Source organism: Schistocerca nitens, chromosome 2, assembly GCF_023898315.1.
Source record: "Schistocerca nitens isolate TAMUIC-IGC-003100 chromosome 2, iqSchNite1.1, whole genome shotgun sequence".
NCBI lineage: Eukaryota > Metazoa > Arthropoda > Insecta > Orthoptera > Acrididae > Schistocerca > Schistocerca nitens.
This window is the reverse complement of record NC_064615.1, coordinates 368,871,866-368,893,596: the sequence shown is the minus strand read 5'-3', so window position 1 is coordinate 368,893,596 and position 21,731 is coordinate 368,871,866. Positions and strand designations below refer to the sequence as shown.

General features: G+C 41.4%; 1 protein-coding gene across 1 annotated transcript in view; it reads left to right on the top strand.

The window, feature by feature from the left end:
- Positions 1 to 21,731, top strand: part of LOC126236191 (zinc finger CCHC domain-containing protein 24-like) — a 209,726-nt gene that overhangs the window by 113,609 nt on the left and 74,386 nt on the right. Inside the window, exon 2 of the mRNA XM_049945294.1 lies at positions 3,387 to 3,501. Within this exon, the coding sequence (XP_049801251.1) occupies positions 3,387 to 3,501 (115 nt within the window). The remainder of the gene's footprint in view (positions 1 to 3,386; positions 3,502 to 21,731) is intronic.

Genomic DNA, 21,731 nt, shown 5'->3' with positions numbered 1-21,731 from the left:
TAGAACACTCAAAACAAAAAACAAAACCAAAAAACAAAAAAGAAAAAGTTTACACACGCCTAAGCGTATTGCGTGACACTTAGTACCTCCTACCTCCATCAGCCCTTGACACTACTGCCATCTATTGCAAAACGGCGGAAGCAAATTTGTAGAAGAAATATTCATAGTGTCAATTTTTTCCGCCAACTCCTGACATTCCATATTCTACAAATCAGAGTCCTTGATCTTACCCTCTGTCGCTGTCTTTTGATCAATACGGCATTTTTATTTTATTTTCGAAATTTCGCGTAAGTTAATATGCAAATATGGCATTAAACATAAGATCTATAGCTTAATCAGCACTCCACAAACGACAGCAGCTCGCCAAAATGCCAGAAACTGAAGTTGACGTCGTCCATGTTACACAGTAACATGTCCTACCGTGACTGTCAGACCAGTAAATACAGATGTTAAGAAACATTCCTCTGTTACATCTAAAATTTATGTTTTGTTGATACAAAATGGGTTTCGCGAGCTAGAGCTACATATACAGTTTATGACATATCAAAACTGTTATGATCTAGAATCTGTTAACGCAGTTAATGGAAGCATATTAGAAACGAAAAATTTTCTTTCTCGTAGTGCATCAGAGACAGGTCTTATAACACTCATACCAGCTGAACACCATATTTGGGTGCAGTATCCGAAAATATAGGCAGGTGTATGAGACCTAAAAACATAATTCCAGTGTACTTTACTTCTTCGGATCCAAGCCGTAAACACAGGCATAACAAAAATTGTGGTAAATATATATAATGAAGCGGGTGTGTACTGCCTTACATGGAAAACAGTTACCCTCCCGTAGGGCAAACTCATATGTCATTTCGAATAAGACTGCAGTAACATCTTAACTTAAATATTCCCCGATCTGCACTAACAGCACCCTTGCACAAATCGGGGCGCAGCATCACGAACCGTTTAGAAAATTTAAAAATACTTAACAAAAAAAGACATATTTTGAATATATTAGAGGAAGTAGAAATTTTTACATACAAAAAGAAAATACACAGTTCTCGTTGAATAATCAGTTGGAATTAAAGAACCGTAGCATTCTGGCTAACTTTGTTTATACGATTAAGTATTAGTATGTAATAAAATTCGGTATTATTATCGTTCGTAAAGTGAGCGACCCAGCACCCCTGGTCATGAGTACACGACGTCACACGGTCCACAAGGTAGTCTCCGTTCCGCCAGCCTGATAGTCCTTCTTAGTCGCTTAAGCGAGACGCTTTTACCCTCGACAACATTGGGTCGCCCTGCCGTCACACCGGAAAGAAAGTGGAAGCTTTTACCATTCCACACAGTAATTTCCATTGTGCCCCGACTAATCACGTTAGTAGTGATTATTTCTTATTGCAAATCCGGCGTCTTTTTTTAAAAAAAATCAGCATATTCTCACCATATTTTTTTTAAAATTCTGGCGAGTTTTACAACAAGGGTCTGTAACTACACGATCCACCCACGAGCAATTTTTATGAAATTAATGAATCACGTTTTTGTCACTCTTCGTTCGCCAGTACAAAGTAGACAATATTGACTGAATAATCTTGACTAGGAGCGGTGGGTACATTTATGACCTTTTAACACTGTAAGTATATTTTTCACATCACCTTCATTAATTTCAATGTCCACAAAGTTGAGGCACTGCATATTACTCTTTATCATGTAGGTTGCGCCTGATAACGTGGCTTTTATTTATTTATACATCTTTAAGCATTTACATGCAATCGATGTCGTCATGAGTAATGCACAATTTACATATTAAGAAATATAACTATTGTGAGGTATCACACAAAGCTAAAGTATACATTTTAAAAGAACATACATAATAAATGAATACATTTGATACATAAAGATATCCCACATACCTAAAGTGTGCATTTTAAAGAATGTGCAAAATAAAAGAATACATTTCATACACAAGTATTTCTCCACATATTTAATAGTTAAATGTGGAACTACAGAGACAAAAAAAGCTTAGGGAGAGGTACAAACAGAGTTGCAAGTTGTTTCGTAAGTTATATCTATTTTTGAAGAGTTTTCAAATTCTTTAACACTGTAAAAATCTTTGTCTTTCAGCCATTTTTTAGTTTTACTTTTAAATGTATTAAGAGAGACACAATGTGCCTGCATAGGTAATGTGTTGAAAAGCCTTATTCCCATGTATTCATAACTGTTTGTGTTTTCTTGAGTCGAGTTGTTGGTATGTCTATCTTAAATGTTTGACGAGTTTATGATTGTGAACTGACTGCCTAAGGTTATAACTGTTAAAGTTTTCTTTTATGTATAAAAGGCAGCTGTATATAAAAAGAGAAGGGAGTATCATTATCTGTAATTCTTTGAAGTATGACCTACATGATATGTTATTTTTGGTAATCCCAGAGATGCTCCTGATGGCTTGCTTCCGCCAAATAAAAATTTTCCTTGACCATGGAGAATTACCCCATAGAACAATACCATAGCTAACATGGCAATGAAAGAATGCATAATAGGAATCAATCAGCAGGCTTTCAGAAACACAGGTGCGTAATTTTTTCAGTAGATAGATAACTCGCGAAAGCTTTCGAGATATGTTGTCTATGTGACTCTGCCAGGTTAATTTCGTATTTAAATATATGCCAAGAAGTTTGGTAGAGGTGTACTCAATATCAGCATTGGATAAGCTGAAGGATATATTTACAGTCTTTTCATAGTTAATAACTAACTTATTGGCTTCGAACCACATATTGGATAATCAGAGAAAATCTTTACTTTGCTCCTTCAGTTTATTTATGTCATTCCCTGAATTGATGAAAGTTGTATCATCTGCGTAAAGCACAGATTTGCATGGCATTTTGCTGGGCAGATCATTTATAAATATTATAAACAGTAATGGTCCAAGCACTGATCCTTGGGGAACACCTCTAGTGACATTCAGTAACTGTGACTTTTGACCGTTGTAGTTTACAGTTTGCTTTCTGTTACTGAGATATGATTTAATGAGGGAGAGTTCCAGATCCCTAATGCCATAACACCATAGTTTTTCCAGCAGTATTGTGTGGTTTACAGAATCAAATGCTTTGCTGAAGTCCACTAGTGTGGCTTCAGCAGATAATTTGGATTCAAAAGAAGATTGCACAATAGAAACTGGTTGTGTATCAGTAAAACAAAAATTTTACCAGCTATCAGAGGAATTCTTCCTAATATTGTGCCTTTCAACAGTTGCGGATGTCCAGAATGCAAAATACTTTGCGGTTATTGCTGATATGCGACTGCTTCCTCAACACCGCGCGAGAAGTTATCAGCGCGCTCCGCCTGCAGCGAGGGGCCTCTGCAGCCCAGCAGTAATGCGTGTTGCGGTGTTGCAGGGCAAGCCATGGACGGCGCTGCCGGCGGCGACCGCGGGCGCGGGTTTCGGCCTGGGTCTGGCCGCGTTGCCCGTGCCGCCCCCGCCGCCCCCAGCCCCAGGCCCGGACCCCACTCGTGAGTACCCTACTGTCTGCCCACGTCACCGTAGTTTAAGTGTTAGGTACTCGTTCTTCTGGTATCATTTGAATGTGTTCATGTCACTTCTTTCTGTACTCCTCCATTTTCTGAAGTATGCTTTTGACAGCCCGTTCACTCCTTATTTTACTATTTTTTATCCTATCTATGAATTTATAACCAGGAGTCTCATCTCTGCTGCATCAGTCCTGATGCAGACTGTGTTTCTTTCCAACTACGGTCAGGGGAACATAAGCAGAGCCATAGATAATATTTTTATTAGAATGAGATTTTTCACTCTACAGCGGAGTGTGCGCTGATATGAAACTTCCTGGCAGATTAAAACTGTGTGCCGGACCGAGACTCGAACTTGGGACCTTTGCCTTTCGCGGGCAAGTGCTCTACCAACTGAGCTACCCAAGCACGACTCACGCCCCGTCCTCACAGCTATAATTCCACCAGTACCTCGTCTCCTACCTTCCAAACTTCACAGAAGCTCTCCTGCGAACCCTGCAGGCAAAGGTCCCGAGTTCGAGTCTCGGTCCGGCACACAGTTTTAATCTGCCATGAAGTTTCAATATTTTTATTAATTCTTCATTACCAGATGCACATTCTGTTAGTAAAAGGGTGAATGGCCTTTCAGACCATGATTCAAAAATTTTACCACTAAAAGGCTTTTGTACTCAAACATCACATATAATTACAGACTATGTAGGAAAGTTAATCCAACAGCAATAGAGAGTTTTTTGAACCTCGTCGAGGGACAAAATGGCAAGATGTTTATAGTGCCGATAACATAGATGACGAATATAATGCTTTCCGTAACACATTTCTCATGCTCTTTGAGAGTTGCTTTCCATTAGAACGTTCTAAACAGGGTACAAGCAGTAAAATGCAGCCCGGGTGGCTGACTAGTGGGATAAGAATATCATGTAGAATAAAGCAGGAATTATATCAAAATGTTAGAAGTATTCACAATAAAGCTACAATAGCCCTTTACAAGTAGTACTGTAGGGTGTTTAAATGTGTTATTAGGAAAGCAAAGACTATACGGATGCAAATAGAATAGCTAACTCACGGGATAAAATTAAAACCATGTGCTCAGTTGTGAAGGAAGTGTCTGGTCAGCAGCGCAAGGTCGACGATATAAAGTCAGTTCGTAGCAATACTCATAACTCAGATGTATGTACAGTATTTATCTGAGAATTGCTGGTGAATTTAAAAAAAAAATTAGTTTCTACAGGGAATCATATAACTACCTTGGCAAATGCCTTTCTGAGATTTATGTCTGAAATACTCCTCTGTGATACAGACAAGGGGAAGATTGAGTCAATAATTAAATCACTGAAGAGTAAGGACTCTCACGGATATGATGGAGTGCCTAGCAGAATACTAAAGTACTGTGCTGCATATGTTAGCCCTGTACTTAGCCATATCTGTAATTTTTCCTTTAGGAATGGTCAGTTTCCTGAAGTACTCAGTAGTAAAACCGCTTTATAAAAAGGGAGAAAGGGATAAATCAGACAATTTTAGACCTATTTCTATACCATCAGTGTTTCCTAAAGTTACTGGAAAGGCTGTGTATGTAAGGATAATTGATCATTATATATCACATAATTTGCTGTACAGTTCGGCTTCAGAAGTCGTTTAACCACTGATAATGCTATATTCTCTTTTATCTGTGAGGTACTGGATGGGTTAAACAAAAGGTTTCGAACGCTAGGCATATTTTTTTATTTAACTAAGGGGTTTGATTGTGTTCATCACAAAATATTGCTCCCGACGTTGGACCATTACAGAATACGGGGAGTAGCTCACAACTGGTTCACCTCTTACTTTAGCAACAGACAGCAAAAGGTCATTATTCACAGTGTTGAGAATGGCTGTGATGTGGGGTCTGAGTGGCGCACGGTCAAGTGGGGAGGGGGGGGGGGGGGAGGGAGCCCTGGGATCCGTGTTGGGGCCACTCCTGTTCCTTATTTATGGAAATGATGTGCCCTATAGTATTACGGGTAACTCTAAAATATTTATGTTTGCTGATGAATTTAGCTTGGTAATAAAGGATGTGTGCAACACTGGCTCGGTTTCAAATAGTACAGTTCATGACATAAGTTCATCGCTTGTATAAAATGAACTACCCTAAATCACAGTAAGATTCAGCTTTTACAATTTCTAACACACAATTCAACAAAACCTGACGTTTTAATTTCACAGAATGGGCATATGATTAGTGAAACTGAACAGTTCAAATTTCTAGGTGTCCAGATAGATAGTAAACTGTCGTGGAAAGCCCACGTTCAGGATCTTGTTCAAAGACTTAACGCTGCCATTTTTACTATTCGAACGGTATCTGAAGTGAGTGGTCGTTCGACACGAAAATTACTAAACTTCGTTTATTTTCATTCGCTTATGTCGTACGGTATTATATTTTGGGGAAGCTTTTCCCATTCTAAAAGGATATTTTTGGTTCAGAAACGGGTGGTTCGGACAATAAATGGTGTAAGCTCACGAACCTCTTGTCGACCCCTGTTCACGAGTGTGGGTATTTTGACATTGGCCTCTCAATATATATATATATTTTACTGTCATTTCTTGTTAACAATATTAGCTTATTCCCAAGAATAAGCAGCTTTCACTCAGTTAATACTCGGCCGAAATCAAACCTGCATTTGGATCGGACTTCCTTAAGTCTTGTGCAGAAAGGTGTGCAGTACACTGCTTCATCCATTTTCAATAAGCTACCACTAGAATTCAAAAATCTTAGCAGTAATCCACTCGCTTTCAAATCGAAACTGAAGAGTTTCCTCATGGGTCACTCCTTCTATTCTGTCGAGGGGTTCCTTGAAAAATTAAGCTGATTCCTTTGTATTGATGATTGCGTTTACTTAAATTTATGGATTGACTTTTTCGGGTCCATGAACACTTTGTTTTATCTGTTATTACTTTTATGTTGTAATTTCAAGTACTGACACTCCATGACCTTGGAGAGTTGCTCCTCAGTTTGATCCTACGGAACTTGACGCGTAAATAAATAAATAAATAAATAAATTGTCTGGCTGCTAGATCCAAAGTCTTTGACGCATTTGGCAGCGTCATCACATTATAAAATTTTAGTACTGTTCCTTTTCTGACGTTTTTTGAGAAGGGTGCGATTTATAGAATTTACCAACTGTTGGAATTTCTGCAGTCTGTATTCTTGATCATTGTGTGTGGTATATGAGGCCTCGCACCCCAGGTATATAAAAACTATTTTTTTGTTCTAGCGGTTTATCATCAATTATTGCTCTTAAATGATCCTTACCATGGAATGACATTATTTCAGTTTCATCTTCAGATATTATTATATTAGAATCAATAGCTACCTAATGCAAGAACCAGATTGCTCTCTGTAATTTATCTTCTGAGTCTGCTAAAGTTATTTGATCATGTGCAGACAGGAGCGTATTTATAACTTTATTATTAAGCTTATAATGGTGCATTACTTTATTTTGACATGGCTTTATGACACTATCTACCTACGTATTAAATAATGTGGGTGATAAAGGACACCCTTGTCTCATTCCTTGACAGACGTTTCTCGCAAACGGACTTCCTTTTTGTACTTTGATTTTGTTGTCTATGCACATTCTTTGAATTACAGTAACTACATTTTGACCATACCATTCTATTCTGAAATTTCCCATATTTAACTCTATTAACTTTATCAAAATCTGTAAAGGCCATGTATGTGAGATGATTGTATTTTGTGTGTTTTTCAGTAATTTGGCAGACTGGAAAATCAATGTCTAAGTAAGATCTTCCCATCCGAAACCCATTCTGTTCTTCAGTAAGAAACGCTTCCGAAAGTACCTTTAGTCTGTTTGTTATTGGTTTCACATATACCTTGTATTCAGAGTTTAGAAGACTAATACCTCGATAACTGTCACATTTTCTGCTATCCTCTCTTTTAAATAATAGGATAACAACTGATGTTTGCCAATCCTCTGGTACATTTCTGTATCTCCAACAAGTATTTACAAAATTCATTAGCTTTATGACGAATGATTCCGAAGCATATTTAAATAATTCCACATTGAGGTTGCCTTCCCCTGGGGATTTTCTATTTTTAGGCGTTTTTGACACAACCTTCAGTTTTTCCACTGATATAAAGTCAACATGCTCCTCAATAACTGCAGTTTGCACATTTTCTTATCATCTGTCCATAGATTTTGGAAATAATTCAACCACTCATTTTCTGAAATGGGGTTAATTCGAATCATATCTCTTTCATCTTTATTAAGTAGAAGCCAGATGGCAGTTATAAGAGTCGAGGGGTATCAAAGGGAAGCAGTGGTTGGAAAGGGAGTGAGACAGGGTTGTAGCATCTCCCCGATGTCATTCAATCTGTATATTGAGCAAGCAGTAAAGAAAACAAAAGAAAAACTTGGAGTGGGAATTGAAATCCATGGAGGAGAAATAAAAACTTTGAGGTTCGCCGATGGCATTGTAATTCTGTCAGAGACAGCAAAAGACTTGGGAGAGCAGTTGAACGGAATGGACAGTGTCTTGAAAGGAGGATATAAGATGAACATCAACAAAAGCAAAACGAGGATAATGGAATGTAGTCGAATTAAGTCGGGTGATGCTGAGGGAATTAGATTAGGAAATGAGACACTTAAAGTAGTAAAGGAGTTTTGCTATTTGGGGAGCAAAATAACATGATCGTCGAAGTAGAGAGGATATAAAATGTAGACTGGCAATGGCAAGGAAAGCGTTTCTGAAGAAGAGAAATCTGTTAACATCGAATATAGATTTAAGTGTCAGGAAGTCTTTTCTGAAAGTATTTGTATGGAGTGTAGCCATGTATGGAAGTGAAACATGGACGATAAATAGTTTGGACAAGAAGACAATAGAAGCTTTCGAAATGTGGTGCTACAGAAGAATGCTGAAGATTAGATGGGTAGATGACATAACTAATGAGGAGGTATTGAATGGAATTGGGGAGAAGAGAAGTTTGTGGCACAACGTGACTAGAAGAAGGGACCGGTTGGTAGGACATGTTCTGAGGCATCAAGTGATTACAAAATTAGCATTGGAGGGTAGCGTGGAGGGTAAAAATCGTAGAGGGAGACCAAGAGATGGATACAATAAGCAGATTCAGAAGGATGTAGGTTGCAGTAGGTACTGGGAGATGAAGGAGCTTGCACAGGATAGAGTAGCATGGAGAGCTGCATCAAACCAGTCTCAGGACTGACGACCACAACAACAACAACAAGTATGTGGTGTTGCTGCAATGATTACAAAATTGACTAAAATTTGCGAAGAACTCGACGATATGAGCCCACTTGTGAGTATGACGTTGCACCCCCTTTTGGCCTGGATGCATGAACCGATTCGATTGTGAAGGGTGGTAAAAAGTCGTTATATCCTCTCTGAGGCAATCTGGCTCACAACTGACGTAACTGGTCTTTGATACAGTGGATACTGGAGCTGGCACGAAGCTGATGTCCGGGCTGAACCCATACATGTTGTGGGGCGGCGGGTAAAAGTTAATCTTTTGTTTGTTCGCCGTTTTTCTCGCGGGAGCCTGACAACTGATATTGTGGTCAACCAGAAAGCGAAGGGAAACATACTGACCTTAGTTTCCAGTCTGCACGGCCACATCTGGTCCAGCCCACTGAAAGAAAAGTTTCTATCCACCTATTTATTTGCGGGATTAGGATTATGATTTTAAGTAGTAGTAGAAAGTTCCAATCAAAATTATATTACGTAACGTTTGTCACATACAACCCTTGGAAATTCACTATTTTCAATTGAAAGCAAGTGTTTCTATTCTAATAGAACATTTAGCAGTTCAGAGGTGACCTCTACGGTACGTTCCTACCAGATTGTCTTTCGCCCTGACTAAAATTACTCAATGAAAGTGTGCAATAAATGTTCGAAATTAATGCTCGCCATAAAAGTGGAAAAAAAGTCACCACTTGCCACGTGGAACTGGCAATTCACATGGACGGCACACTAACAGCTACTCTGGTGAATTCTAAGCGATCCAGGACGCTGTACAGTCCTCGCGAGTTCACTATCCGTTTTTACCGCAAAATACGCGCTTTGACACAGTTCGGCTCTGATATCCGAGGCAGAGAGCGATCCGACGTTTAACACACGTGGATATTACAGTAGCTGAATGCGAAGTGAACCTCCCTACTGCCTCTTGGGCTGTATTCATATAGGTGCCGGAGCGGACGGCCGATGGAACATCTGTTGTCTACGGCTATCTGCATACTGCAGCAGCCTCCGAACGACCGCTATCTCGGCCACATAATCTTTAATAACATATTTACAAATTACTTCAGGAACTTCTTAATTTTTATTTGTATTCAGTTAAGTTGTTTGAAATCACCGAAAAAGTTTCAGCTCGCTAGAATGAAAACTTTGCCTTCTAGATTTTTTATAGTGGAACTAACGGTAGATGGTTACCTCTGACCCTATCTTTACTAGAACTTATGTCAGCAGTTATTAATACTACAACTCTCAAATTTAGTATAGCCCTATCACTTGGTATGTTTTATCATCCACTTTTACCAATATTCTCTATCATTAAAATCACAGGTACTTCATCTACAACAATTGGGTACATTTTAGTTACAAAATTGGTTTTTACTTAATTACTCAAAAACTATAAGAGGTAGCTTAACGTGGTCTTTCAGTTATTATTTTTGGGGTGAAATGAAGCAAAAAGCAAATTTTCATGTTTCTAAGTCCATTATATAGCGCCTCTGATTTTTCCTAAAAACGTGGATTCCGATGTTAATTCTTGTTACATGGTTTTGGAAACCTGCACCACTTATTTATGAGCTCTAACTGCACCTTCTGACCAAATTCTGGCTTCATTGTTTATCGCCACTTATTTTTCTCATAAAACGGCATTTTTACGTAAAGTATTAAGTCTAGAACATAAAGCCTTGGTATTTGGAACATTATAACACTAAACTATATTTTAACAAAGTTTAAAACGTAAATTTTGATTTTAAATTTCATACTTAATTGTGCAATACTTACGCGCAGATGCGTTAAGGTGACGTGGCGCTACTAACAGTGAACTTGCCCTCCTCTGTATCTCACACGTGATACAGCGCTTGGCTTGCTTCAATGTCTTATCGGTGACAGCTCAGGGGATCTCGCTGGCCACGGGAGTACCTCAGCATCACGCAGACAGTCCATTAAAATACGTGCCATGTGTGGACGAGCATCGTTCCTTTCAAACATACTGTAGAGCCACGATGCTGTCACATGAGAGGTAACACTTTCTTTTTAATTTATTGGCTTTCGGTACGTGCCTATGCAGCCCTCTCAATTGCGTAAATGTGAATTATGACGACACGAAGGTGAGGACAAAACAACACCCAGTTCCCGAGAGGAGAAAATCTCGGACACCGCCGGAAATCGAGCCTGGGCCCCTTCGGTTAGCAATCCGCAGCGCTGACCGCGCAGCTACCCAGGCGGACAAGGTACCACACGAGGACGCAGGATGTCCGTAACGTACTGTCGTGCCGTCACAATTCCGTTAGTACCTACCAGCCATGGCCCTGAATTCATACCAAATGGCTTCTCACGTCTCTAAAACACTCGAAGACCTCCTATTCACGTCGTCACCATACTCGCCGACGAGAATCATCTACAACCATGACTCATCGTCGAACACAGTGCGACCCCATTCAAGGGCGAAATTAGAATTATATTAATACCTTCAGCTGCTGACGGGCGTTGATATATATCAACGGGAACAGGTGAAAATGTGCGCCCGAACCCGGGATCTCCTACTTACATGGCAGACGCTCTATCCATCTGAGCCACCGAGGGCACATAGGATAGTGCGAAAGCAGGGACTATCTCGCGCACGCCTCCCGCGAGACCCACATTCTCACCTTGTATGTCCACACACTACATTCATAGTGTCCCACCCCAATACACTTATTACTCGTGGAAGACATTCTAACCAAGTCCCGTAAGAGTTCGGCGAATATGTGTGCATCTGCACAGAAGAAGAAGGTCATGGCCAGTATTGCCAGAGCTATATACTTATATGGATATGGTGTCTGTTCTTTCGGACATGACCTTCTTCTTCTGTGCGGATGCACACATATTCCCCGAACTCTTACGGGACTTGGTAAGAATGTATTCCACGAGTAAAGAGTGTGTTGGGGTGGGACACTACGAATGTAGTGTGTGGACATACAAGGTGAGAATGTGGGTCTCGCGGGAGGCCTGCGCGAGATAGTCCCTGCTGTCGCACTATCCTCTGTGCCCTCGGTGGCTCAGATGGATAGAGCGTCTGCCATGTAAGCACGAGATCCCGGGTTCGAGTCCCGGCCGGGGCACACATTTTCACCTGTCCCCGTTGATGTATATCATCACCCGTCAGCAGCTCAAGGTATTAATATAATTCTAATTTCGTTCTAGATAGTTGCAGGTCATCAATGGTGTCTATTCTTTCCGACATATCCGAAAGAACAGACACCATATCCATATAAGTATAGCATTCAACGGCAGTCCGTGTTTCCCGGTCAGGTACCACTCCAAACCCAGCCGTTTGTGTTGTGCTGGGCAACCTACGCATGGGATGATAATTCCCTAGTCCGGCTGCTGCTGGTCTCTGACCAATGGTGTGGGATGACACAGAACGTTGCAGTGTGTCCATTATTTCTTCTCGGATGGCAAGCGCAGGTGTGAAGGGGCTACGACGTACTTGACGCACAAAAGAGCGAAACTCCCTTGTTGTGGTCAGACGTGGTCCCGCGGAAACTTGACGACGAATGTGTCTGCTCTCAGGTTACCAGGCCGCTGTCACGTCTGAATGACCAACAAATCTGGATATTGCACGATTCGATGAGCCGACCAAATGGAGACACACAATGAGTCCCCTTTCAAACTCTGTCAGGTGCTATCAGCGTTGACTCACACGAGTACGCGCATTCTCCGTGTGCTATACGCTGATCACTCAACAACTCAACGCTGTTCAGGCCCCTTATACAGCGTGTATATCCTAAGAGTTGTTAGATAAGTTTGCTCTAGTGTTTCCGCAGATATTTGGAGTTTCGTTTTTGCAATGTGTAGCTGCAGGCGGCCCAACAAATACTGCGCACGACATATTTCATGAGACGCCCGGTGTCGCAGGAAAGCGACGGTTTGTTTCCCTTTACAAACAAAATGATTTTTACAACGAAATTATACGAGCTCATTCGATAGAGTGATCGTAAATTAGTCTAGTGCGATATTCGTTTCATCGATATCTACGAACAAGGACAGTAATACAGGAAGAAAAAAAATGGTTCAAATGGCTCTGAGCACTATGGGACTCAACTGCTGAGGTCATTAGTCCCCTAGAACTTAGAACTAGTTAAACCTAACTAACCTAAGGACATCACACACATCCATGCCCGAGGCAGGATTCGACCCTGCGACCGTAGCGGTCTCGCGGTTCCAGACTGCAGCGCCAGAACCGCGCGGCCACTTCGGCCGGCAATACACGAATTATATCCTGTACCGTACTCTCGCGGCGACTAAGCAGCAGCGATGCTGCATGGCGGTAGCGGTCAGAGTGGGCTGGAGCAGTGCTGTCGTTGTTGGGGTACTGGTAACTCTTCGTGTTTTACTGTCCTTGCTAATGCATATCGTTGAAACGAATGTTGCACTAGACTAATTTGCGACCACTCTATAGAATGAGCACTTCGCTTTATCTTGTTCGTGGCGAGAAACAAACACCATTTCCGTCGACACTGCGCGACGTGTAAGAGACATGACGAGTTGTACTTGCTTGGGCTGACTCCACCAACACACTGTAAAAACAAAACTTCAAATACCTGTAGAAACACCAGAGAAAATGCGCCTGACGACTGTTAGGAGAGACACCCAGTATATTCTGCCAAGCCTGGTAACAACAGTAAACACAAACAACGCTAATGCACTCTGTTGACCAGCCTACCTGTACAGAGGACTGTACATACCCACCGACAGTGTGTACGTATACGAAGTTACACTGACATCCGATCATATCTTCTGGGAACTTCATTCTTTTGTGTAACATCCTACTCAGATTCCATCATCTGTGTCATCCTTCCCTCATACACACCTCACATCATCTTTATATAAAATTTCTATCAATCTTCTCCCCACCGAGATCCCTAACACCCAGTTACGAGAAGCCTTCATCATACTAATTCCAACTGCTTAAAAACTGACGGGCAACGGCCGTGCCGCAGTAGATACACCGGTTCCCGTGGGATCACCGAAGTTAAGCGCTGTCGGGCGTGGTCGGCACTTGGATGGGTGACCATCCAGCCGCCATGCGCTGTTGCCATTTTTCGGGGTGCACTCAGCCTCGTGATGCCAATTGAGGAGGTACTCGACCGAATAGTAGCGGCTCCGGTCAAAGAAAACCATCACAACGGCCGGGAGAGCGGTGTGCTGACCACACGCCCCTCCTATCCGCATCCTCCTCTGAGGATGATACGGCGGTCGGATGGTCCCGGTGGGCCACTTGTGGCCTGAAGACGGAGTGCTTTTAAACACTGATGGAAAAAAGTCATATGAACAAAAACTAATTAGTGTAGAGTAATGAAATTTCCGCAATTCATTTGTCTGGGCAACATATGTAATTGATTAACATTGCAAGATCACATGTTAATATTTGCATATTGTACGTGGCAACATCTCTTAATATTTTTCCATTTCCAGTACATACTGGTTCTCCGAAAGCCCCTATAATATACTGGGATATTTCCTATTCTGGCACTGAAATCACCCATCTTAATAATATGATCAATAGCACCGAATTTATTCAGAGTCTTCTGTAGCTCTTCGTAAGGTTCTAGATTCATCCTTTTTTCATCTTCAGGTGCATGTACTCTTAATGATGGTGGTTCAAATGGCTCTGAGCACTATGGGACTCAACTGCTGAGGTCATAAGTCCCCCAGAACTCAGAACTACTTAAACCTAACTAACCTAAGGACAACACACTCATCCATGCCAGAGGCAGGATTCGAACCTGCGACCGTAGCGGTCGCGCGGTTCCAGACTGTAGCGCCAGAACCGCTCGGCCACCAGCGGCCGGCAATAATGGTGGTGTTGCCTCTTCTCATTTTCACTTATGTACATGCAATCTTTGATCTCTTTTTCCGATGTCTTATGCAGGAGAAATGGCGCACCTTTGCTTGCTCTTTCATTTTTTCGACTTCACTATAGAACATAATGTTATCACCCACATATTTATTATCTCTCATTTTCGTTTCTGCGATTGCTGCAGTATCAAAATTCATGTCGTTTAGTATATTTGATAGTTCTATCTCCTATTGGGAAATTCTTCTGACATTACAAGCTGCTGTTTTGATATACCCGGTGATCCATTTTCGTTTGTCCTTTTCAATAGCTTTGTCATTTACCTTTGAGACCATTCTGTTTCCGAGGTTCCTTGGGGTACTAGGAGTAGTAAGCGTTTTCCGAGAGTTGGTTACCAGCCATTTACTCAACCACTTTCTAGGAGGACCAAGATTTTCTTTCGGGGCTCTCTCCCTTAGCCAATATGTTCTTTAAGGCGCCGGAAAATACGCCTTTCATCCTCTCCCGTTGACTGCGTAACGTACAGCCACTGTAGGCCATCCGTTGAGCAGAGATCACGCGACTCATCTGTTCTTGGTCGTGGAAGTAGGGTATGTTGGCAGAGCTGCCTTGAATCCTTCAAGGTCTTATTCATTCATCAAATTTCAGTGGACTTTTCTCAGAATTTTAATTCTGGACAAATATTGGCAGCCCCAACAGACTCTTAGATCCTTTGCCAACCTTTGACCATTAAAAATAAAAAAGGAAAAGTAAAACGAAACGCACTCTCAGGCCTCGAAACCTAATACCGTAGGGGTAAAAAAAAAATACAAGAGCTGGTCAAGTGAGGTTGACAGAAAAGAAAAAAAAAAAACAGAAGAAGCCTGACACAAGTAAGTGGAACTAATGTCATCAGACTTAGCTAAGGGTCCGTGTGGTTGCCATCCACATGCTCCCAAGAAGGGACCCCCCTAAGGGGGATACACTTTGTCTGAAATGTTACCAGTGAGCAGTGTGGCATGGTGACCTTGCCAGGAGCGTTGCTCCCGGCAGCGTTGCTCAGTGGATCATTGAGGCGCACAAACCTCCCCACCAACCTTAAGGTGGTTGTCTACGGTGCGGGTGGTGCCAACTGCTGCTGAAATTGCTGCGACAGATGCAGTATTATGCGCCAGAGCCTTGCACTAAACACTATTCTCTTCCCTCTCGGTAGTGCCATGTGGCCTTCCGGAGCCCCGTCTTCTTCTGATCGTACATTCTCGTGACCGCCGCTGCCAGCAATCATGTACAGTGGCTACATTCCTGACAAGTCTTTGTGCAGTGTCGCAGAAGGAATATTCAGTTTCTCGTAGTCCTATTACCTTATTCAAACTCAGTGAGGTGTTAATAATGGCGGTTTTGTTACCTTAGAGGCATTATTGACTAACATCAACTCTCCATGTCCAATCTTAAAGGTAACTAACTCTCACGATCGTTACAGCGTGTATTTAAAGCAAACCTGTTAAGCGCCACTCTCATGCAACTGGCTCGAAATTTTAATAGAAATCACCTTCAAGATGTAGAAACACTCCTACCAACTTTCGTTTATGTCGCGCGACTCCTTCTTGGTGTTCCGAGTTTTTACCGTCAGTGTAGAGCCACAAACACATTATCGTCATAGTGAAAACCTCTCCATCATCACGTGTGTTCGGCTGCAGTTGTAAAATTAGTACCAGTAACTCCATCTTTCAGAATGAGGGCTGCGAAGGATCCAATATTCTCAAAGGAGCATCACGGGAGAGACTCAATGCAAGACACCGCCCGGTCCTCGAAACTGAAGAAAGCGGTCACCAACAGCGATGCCTTCACCTCATTGGCTGCCAGAAGAAGTACACCAGTTACAAAGATCTTGTACTCTGCATCCACGCCACGAGAAACATACGTACACCGAGCGAGGGGGCGCAGTTGTTAACACACTGGACTCGCATTCGGGAGGCCACGGTTAAATCCCGCGTCCGGTCATCCTGATTTAAATTTTTCGTGATTTCCCTAAATCGCTCCAGGCAAATGCCAAGATGGTTCCTTTGAAATGGCACGGCCGACTTCCCTATCCGTCCTTCCCTAATCCGACGAGGCCGATGACCTCGCTGTTTGGTCTCCTCCGCCAAACAACCCAACCCACCCCTAAAATACGTACATCACTCGCTAGCGCTGCCAACGACGATGGAAACGTGCCACTTGCACCCAGGAGGAAATCTGTTTCATTGAAAGGATGATCGCTAGTCACTTCAGCAACTGCTAAAGCTATGAACTATAGCCGATTTCAGAATGGCGGGCCCGGATCTACACATAAAGGTGACGAGGAGGCGTCAGTGTGACTAATGCACGTTTTGTCCAGTGTGCACTCTTCGCGTCAAATCGCGTCAACGTGCGACGCACGTCCTGGAAGCAACCACCTAATCGCGTATTCTGTTATTGGCATCTCACCAGGTGGCCCAGGATAAAGTGGCTGCTTAGCTGACTCCATCGTTGTATCAAGGCATCAGTGGAGAGGTATCGAAACCTGGACTGGGCCAATGAAATTGCGGCTATTTTCTTGTGGCGCAAGAAGCACATGCCACGGCTTCAGAATGGGCTGTAAAACATCTGTAATCCAGATAAAAGGTGAATATCCTAGCTGAGACGTTCGCTGCCTTTTTTACACCTGTAGAAGATCGTGTAGAGGCTTGACGCACTACCACGGCTGGTGTCCATCATAAGCAATTCGTTTCACGTTATAGACAAGATCTCCAATGATGTCTTTATTTGGCATAATTGAACCATACCAACTGACAGATAGCCGCGATTCCTCGCTGACCACGCGGAAGACGACGAGATGTAGTCCGTCGTAATAGGGAAATCACAGCTGAACTGCATCACTTCTACACAAAAAGGCGTCTGGATCAGACGGCATCTCGAACCTGCTATTTAAGCGCCTCCCTCAGATTGCTGTTGCATATATTGTGAACATTTTCAACTCGATGGTATAGTATGATCACTATCGAGTGGCGTGGGAACACGCCCAGACAATGGCCATCCCATAGATCTTCAAAGATATTCGATTGATGAGCGAGTACAGGTTCATAAGCCTGCCCCCAATATGTCTCAAAATCTCCGATAGGAGTTACCTGCGCTAGCTTCTGGGCACACCGAGGCTCAAGCGGTTCTCAACAAAGAGCAGGCAAGGTTTCGTCGCGGAGACTCAGTGCAACTGCAGCTCCTCAGGGTGATGAGGAACTCCCCAAATGCCTTGAAGGGTTGTGAACATTTCCAAGCGTACCCAATTGCGAACCCGTCAGTCCCACTTACAAAAAAGAATCGAACTTTGAAATGGGGCGGATCTTCACACGTACCATACACACATTCACGCACACATACACACTATACACACATACACGCGCGCGCGCGCCCACACACGCACACACACACACACACACACACACACACATACCTGGATTTTCCTTCCCTGACCCTTCTTCCAATAATGCATTTTTAATATCCTAATAGCTGTAAAACTGAGCTATACAGTGACAAATGTTTAACAGGAAACTGGAGGGATACTTTTTCTCTTGCTAAACGATGTAGGAGGTAAAGCTTTGTATGTTTGTGTCTCCTCAAACAGTGAATATATCAAAGCTTTTTGTTTTTTTGTCATAATTTCGATTGATGCCTTTTTCACGTTTTTAAAATATCGCAGTTTAAAATTTTCCCAACGACAAATGAGGGTTGTTCTCCAGAACCATCCCAACAGTAACCTACCAATGCCGTAATTCTCTTAGACATATTCGCGTCTGTACGACATGTCGTCCCTTTTCTTGAAACGTCCCAATGGTGCTGGTTTTGCAGAAAACGCAACAGCCATTTGTTTTGCAACTTCTTCATCTTCTTCCGGCGATGAAAAATTCTGATTTGCGAGCATTCACAAACTTGTCCTTCTTGAATCAAACCAGCAACATACTTGTAATACCCGTTTTCATGCTTTTCTAGCTAGATCGACTCTACCTATCGACGCTCAAACACTGCAGTGATTAAATCTCTATTTTAATCATCGTCGACAACGTAGATTTAAAATACCAAACATTTTATAGATTTTCTTTTTCGACATTTTTTTTTTCAACTGATTGAAACAGTCCCGTCTTCATATGAGGTCGAAATAGCAAATTTTTTTTGTTCCAATTTATCTATCTGTCATTGTGGATAAAAATAAATTCACAGTACCCGAAGAAAAAAGCACTAAATTCAATGATTTCGAGGTACAATTCATCGACTTCGAAACAGACTGAAGAGTTCTGATAACAGGATCAATGAAAAACATAGCAATAATGGCAACCGTTGTGTACTTTGTTTGGTCTGCCAGAAGAAATCGGAGTGACGTTGTAACCGTAGAAAGCAGTTATATTTATTCATCAGGGATATTTTCTGTTTTGATGTAAGGGACCCATATTCTCAGGTGGCTTGACACAAGAGTAATTACATTTCGTTTGATTTCTGACTGCTATGTATCTTTAGATCTGTGCTACACTGAACATATCTGCACAGCTGCCAAGAATCGACGGTGCGCTGTGAATCTTCTCTGGAAACAAACTTGATCCCTTGCACTTATCGCCGGAATTGCTTGTCCTGCCAGTCGAAGAAGGAGAAAAGTAGAGATTGGAAGAATGCAAATTCGCATACCATGACTGAGTATGAGAATGATGGTCATTAGGCGAGTATGGAGTGCCGCTGGTTAATTAAGACTGAAATTATTGTGCCGTTCTTCTACGTCGAATACGCAGCGCTTTCTGCTGCGGTCTGCTTAATATGAAGAATGTTGCAATCGTGTGGTCGACGTTGCAAACTTTGTAAGGGACAATTACGGAGGCAATGAACTCTTCAAACATAAAATAGTCAGGAACGAAATTGATTATCACACAGATATAGTTGGCACGAATGATGATGTTCGCGTACCGATCTACGATCTACTGAAATTCTGTAACTACTTCACACAACCAATCCTCGAGGCAAAAGAAAAACTAACTTGAGAAATAAAAGCCATTTTACCGTGTTTGTAATTGAGAAAAAAAATGTAAAGAATTGGGGGGATTCATCAGAACGTGACAGCTCTAACACAGAACAAGGGAAAAATGTCAGTTGGCTGATAACATTATCTAAAGAAAGCGAAAATCATCACACAAAAATAACACTCCGTTTTCCTCCTGTATATCAAATAGTTTATAATTGTTAGGTCACTGAGAGTTAATAAGGTAATAAAATATTGCATTCTGTTTACCAGTGAATTTATAGGCATTCTGGCGTTATCTTGCTAAACTATCTGTTGCTCAAACATCTTATTAAGAACAATGTCTTGCTGTTTGTAATGTCCAGAGGGAACAATACACTTCAGTGTAGTTATTGTCTTTGAATAAAAGTGTCATTTCTGTTCGTGTCATTGTGTATTTCTTTCAGTTGTCTTCTGTACCGTGCTGTAGCAGTACTTTCTTTCATCAAGCTGTGTTACTTTGCAGTGACTCATCATGTGAAGTTACTTTCGTCCTTAAGTCGTGCACACCAGTGTACATAAATGTAAGTTGCTGAGCCATGTTTAAATAGTCAGCCTATGACATATTGGGCAACTCCATGACAACGTATTGCTTTTATAAATTTTCATGGCTTCATAGCGTGTTTTTATTCTGCTCTTGAACCCTCTTAAACAATCTTGGAATGCTTCTACAATTTTTTCTGTTGTTGTCTTCTGATATCGTATTTTTTTTATTTACTCCCTTTAATATCTTCACACTAATGAAATGTGATGTCCACGCAAGATAAGTTTTTTTTGTTTTTTGTTTTTGTTTCCTTTGTGAAATGTGATGGCCACGAACGTAAGTTTTAGTTTTGTTTTCCTCACACTTTTATTGTTTTAAAATTGATTATCTTGCCAAAATTGCATTATGTCTTTTTCAATACTTTCAGAGACATTTCCGAAAATGTTTGTTTGATTCAGCATACTCTATCACGTTCCTATTTCTGTTTACTTGAAACTATCGTCTTCTTTTTAATAGCTGCCTTACTTCATTCAAAAAAATGGTTCAAATGGCTCTGAGAACTATGCGACTTAACTTCTGAGGTCATCAGTCGTCTAGAACTTAGAATTAATTAAACCTAACTAACCTAAGGACATCACACACATCCATGACCGAGGCAGGATTCGAACCTGCGACCGTACCGGTCGCCCGGTTCCAGACTGTAGCGCCTAGAACCGCACGGCCACTCCGGCCGGCTTACTTCATTCGAATTGAACTTTTCTTTGTATCTGCAACATCTCTTGCTGTTTAAATAAGTACAAGTTAATAACTAATTGCCCTTCCCGTCTCTGTCTATGTGATCAACATCTTTCAAACATGCTGACCCTGTTGTTTATTTAACCTGGTACTCCTCCCAGTTCTAAGACAAATTCTCATAGTCAATATCTCCGGTTCCCTGTCTGACGAGTATGTTAATTTCTAGCTTTGTACATACTCTACATCTCGCGAACATTTGAACACTTGAAATTGTATATTTGTTTAGAACCCTCATATCCTGTGCGGATTTCTTTATTTTTTGATGATATCTAGTCAGTTCCGTCTTTAGTTCCATTTGCTCCATAGAAGAATATGTTAAGAACAAACATGTTGATAAATTCGTCAAATACTGCTAATTTAAAGAATTCTACTAATGTGTAACTGCTGTTATTTCTGCTATCGTACTGAAACGATGCCAATGAGGAATTGTTCTTTACTTTTCTGCACTTTCGTTCTAAAATCTCTCATTGTCGACTTGTAGTGGGATTTGAGTCATTAGTCAGCCTCTGTAACTCTTCGCAATAGTCTTACACCTTCTCATCAGAATGTGAGCACGTTAGTGAATATATTTGAGCGATATTCATGGAACATTTCTCGTTGATTTGTAAAAGAAGTTTTTCCATTACGTCTGAGACTTCTACTCTATTCGAAAAATTATTTTTATTCTTGTTGTTTACAATAGAGCCAGCACCTAAATATCTTCTCTGCTCTGTTTTTCTATAGTAAAGCACGTGATCCGATTTTAATTCAGTTACGTCTTCTTTTTCCTGCGCACATTTGATAACCCACTACATTTCGTTGGATATCATTAAGCGTGATAG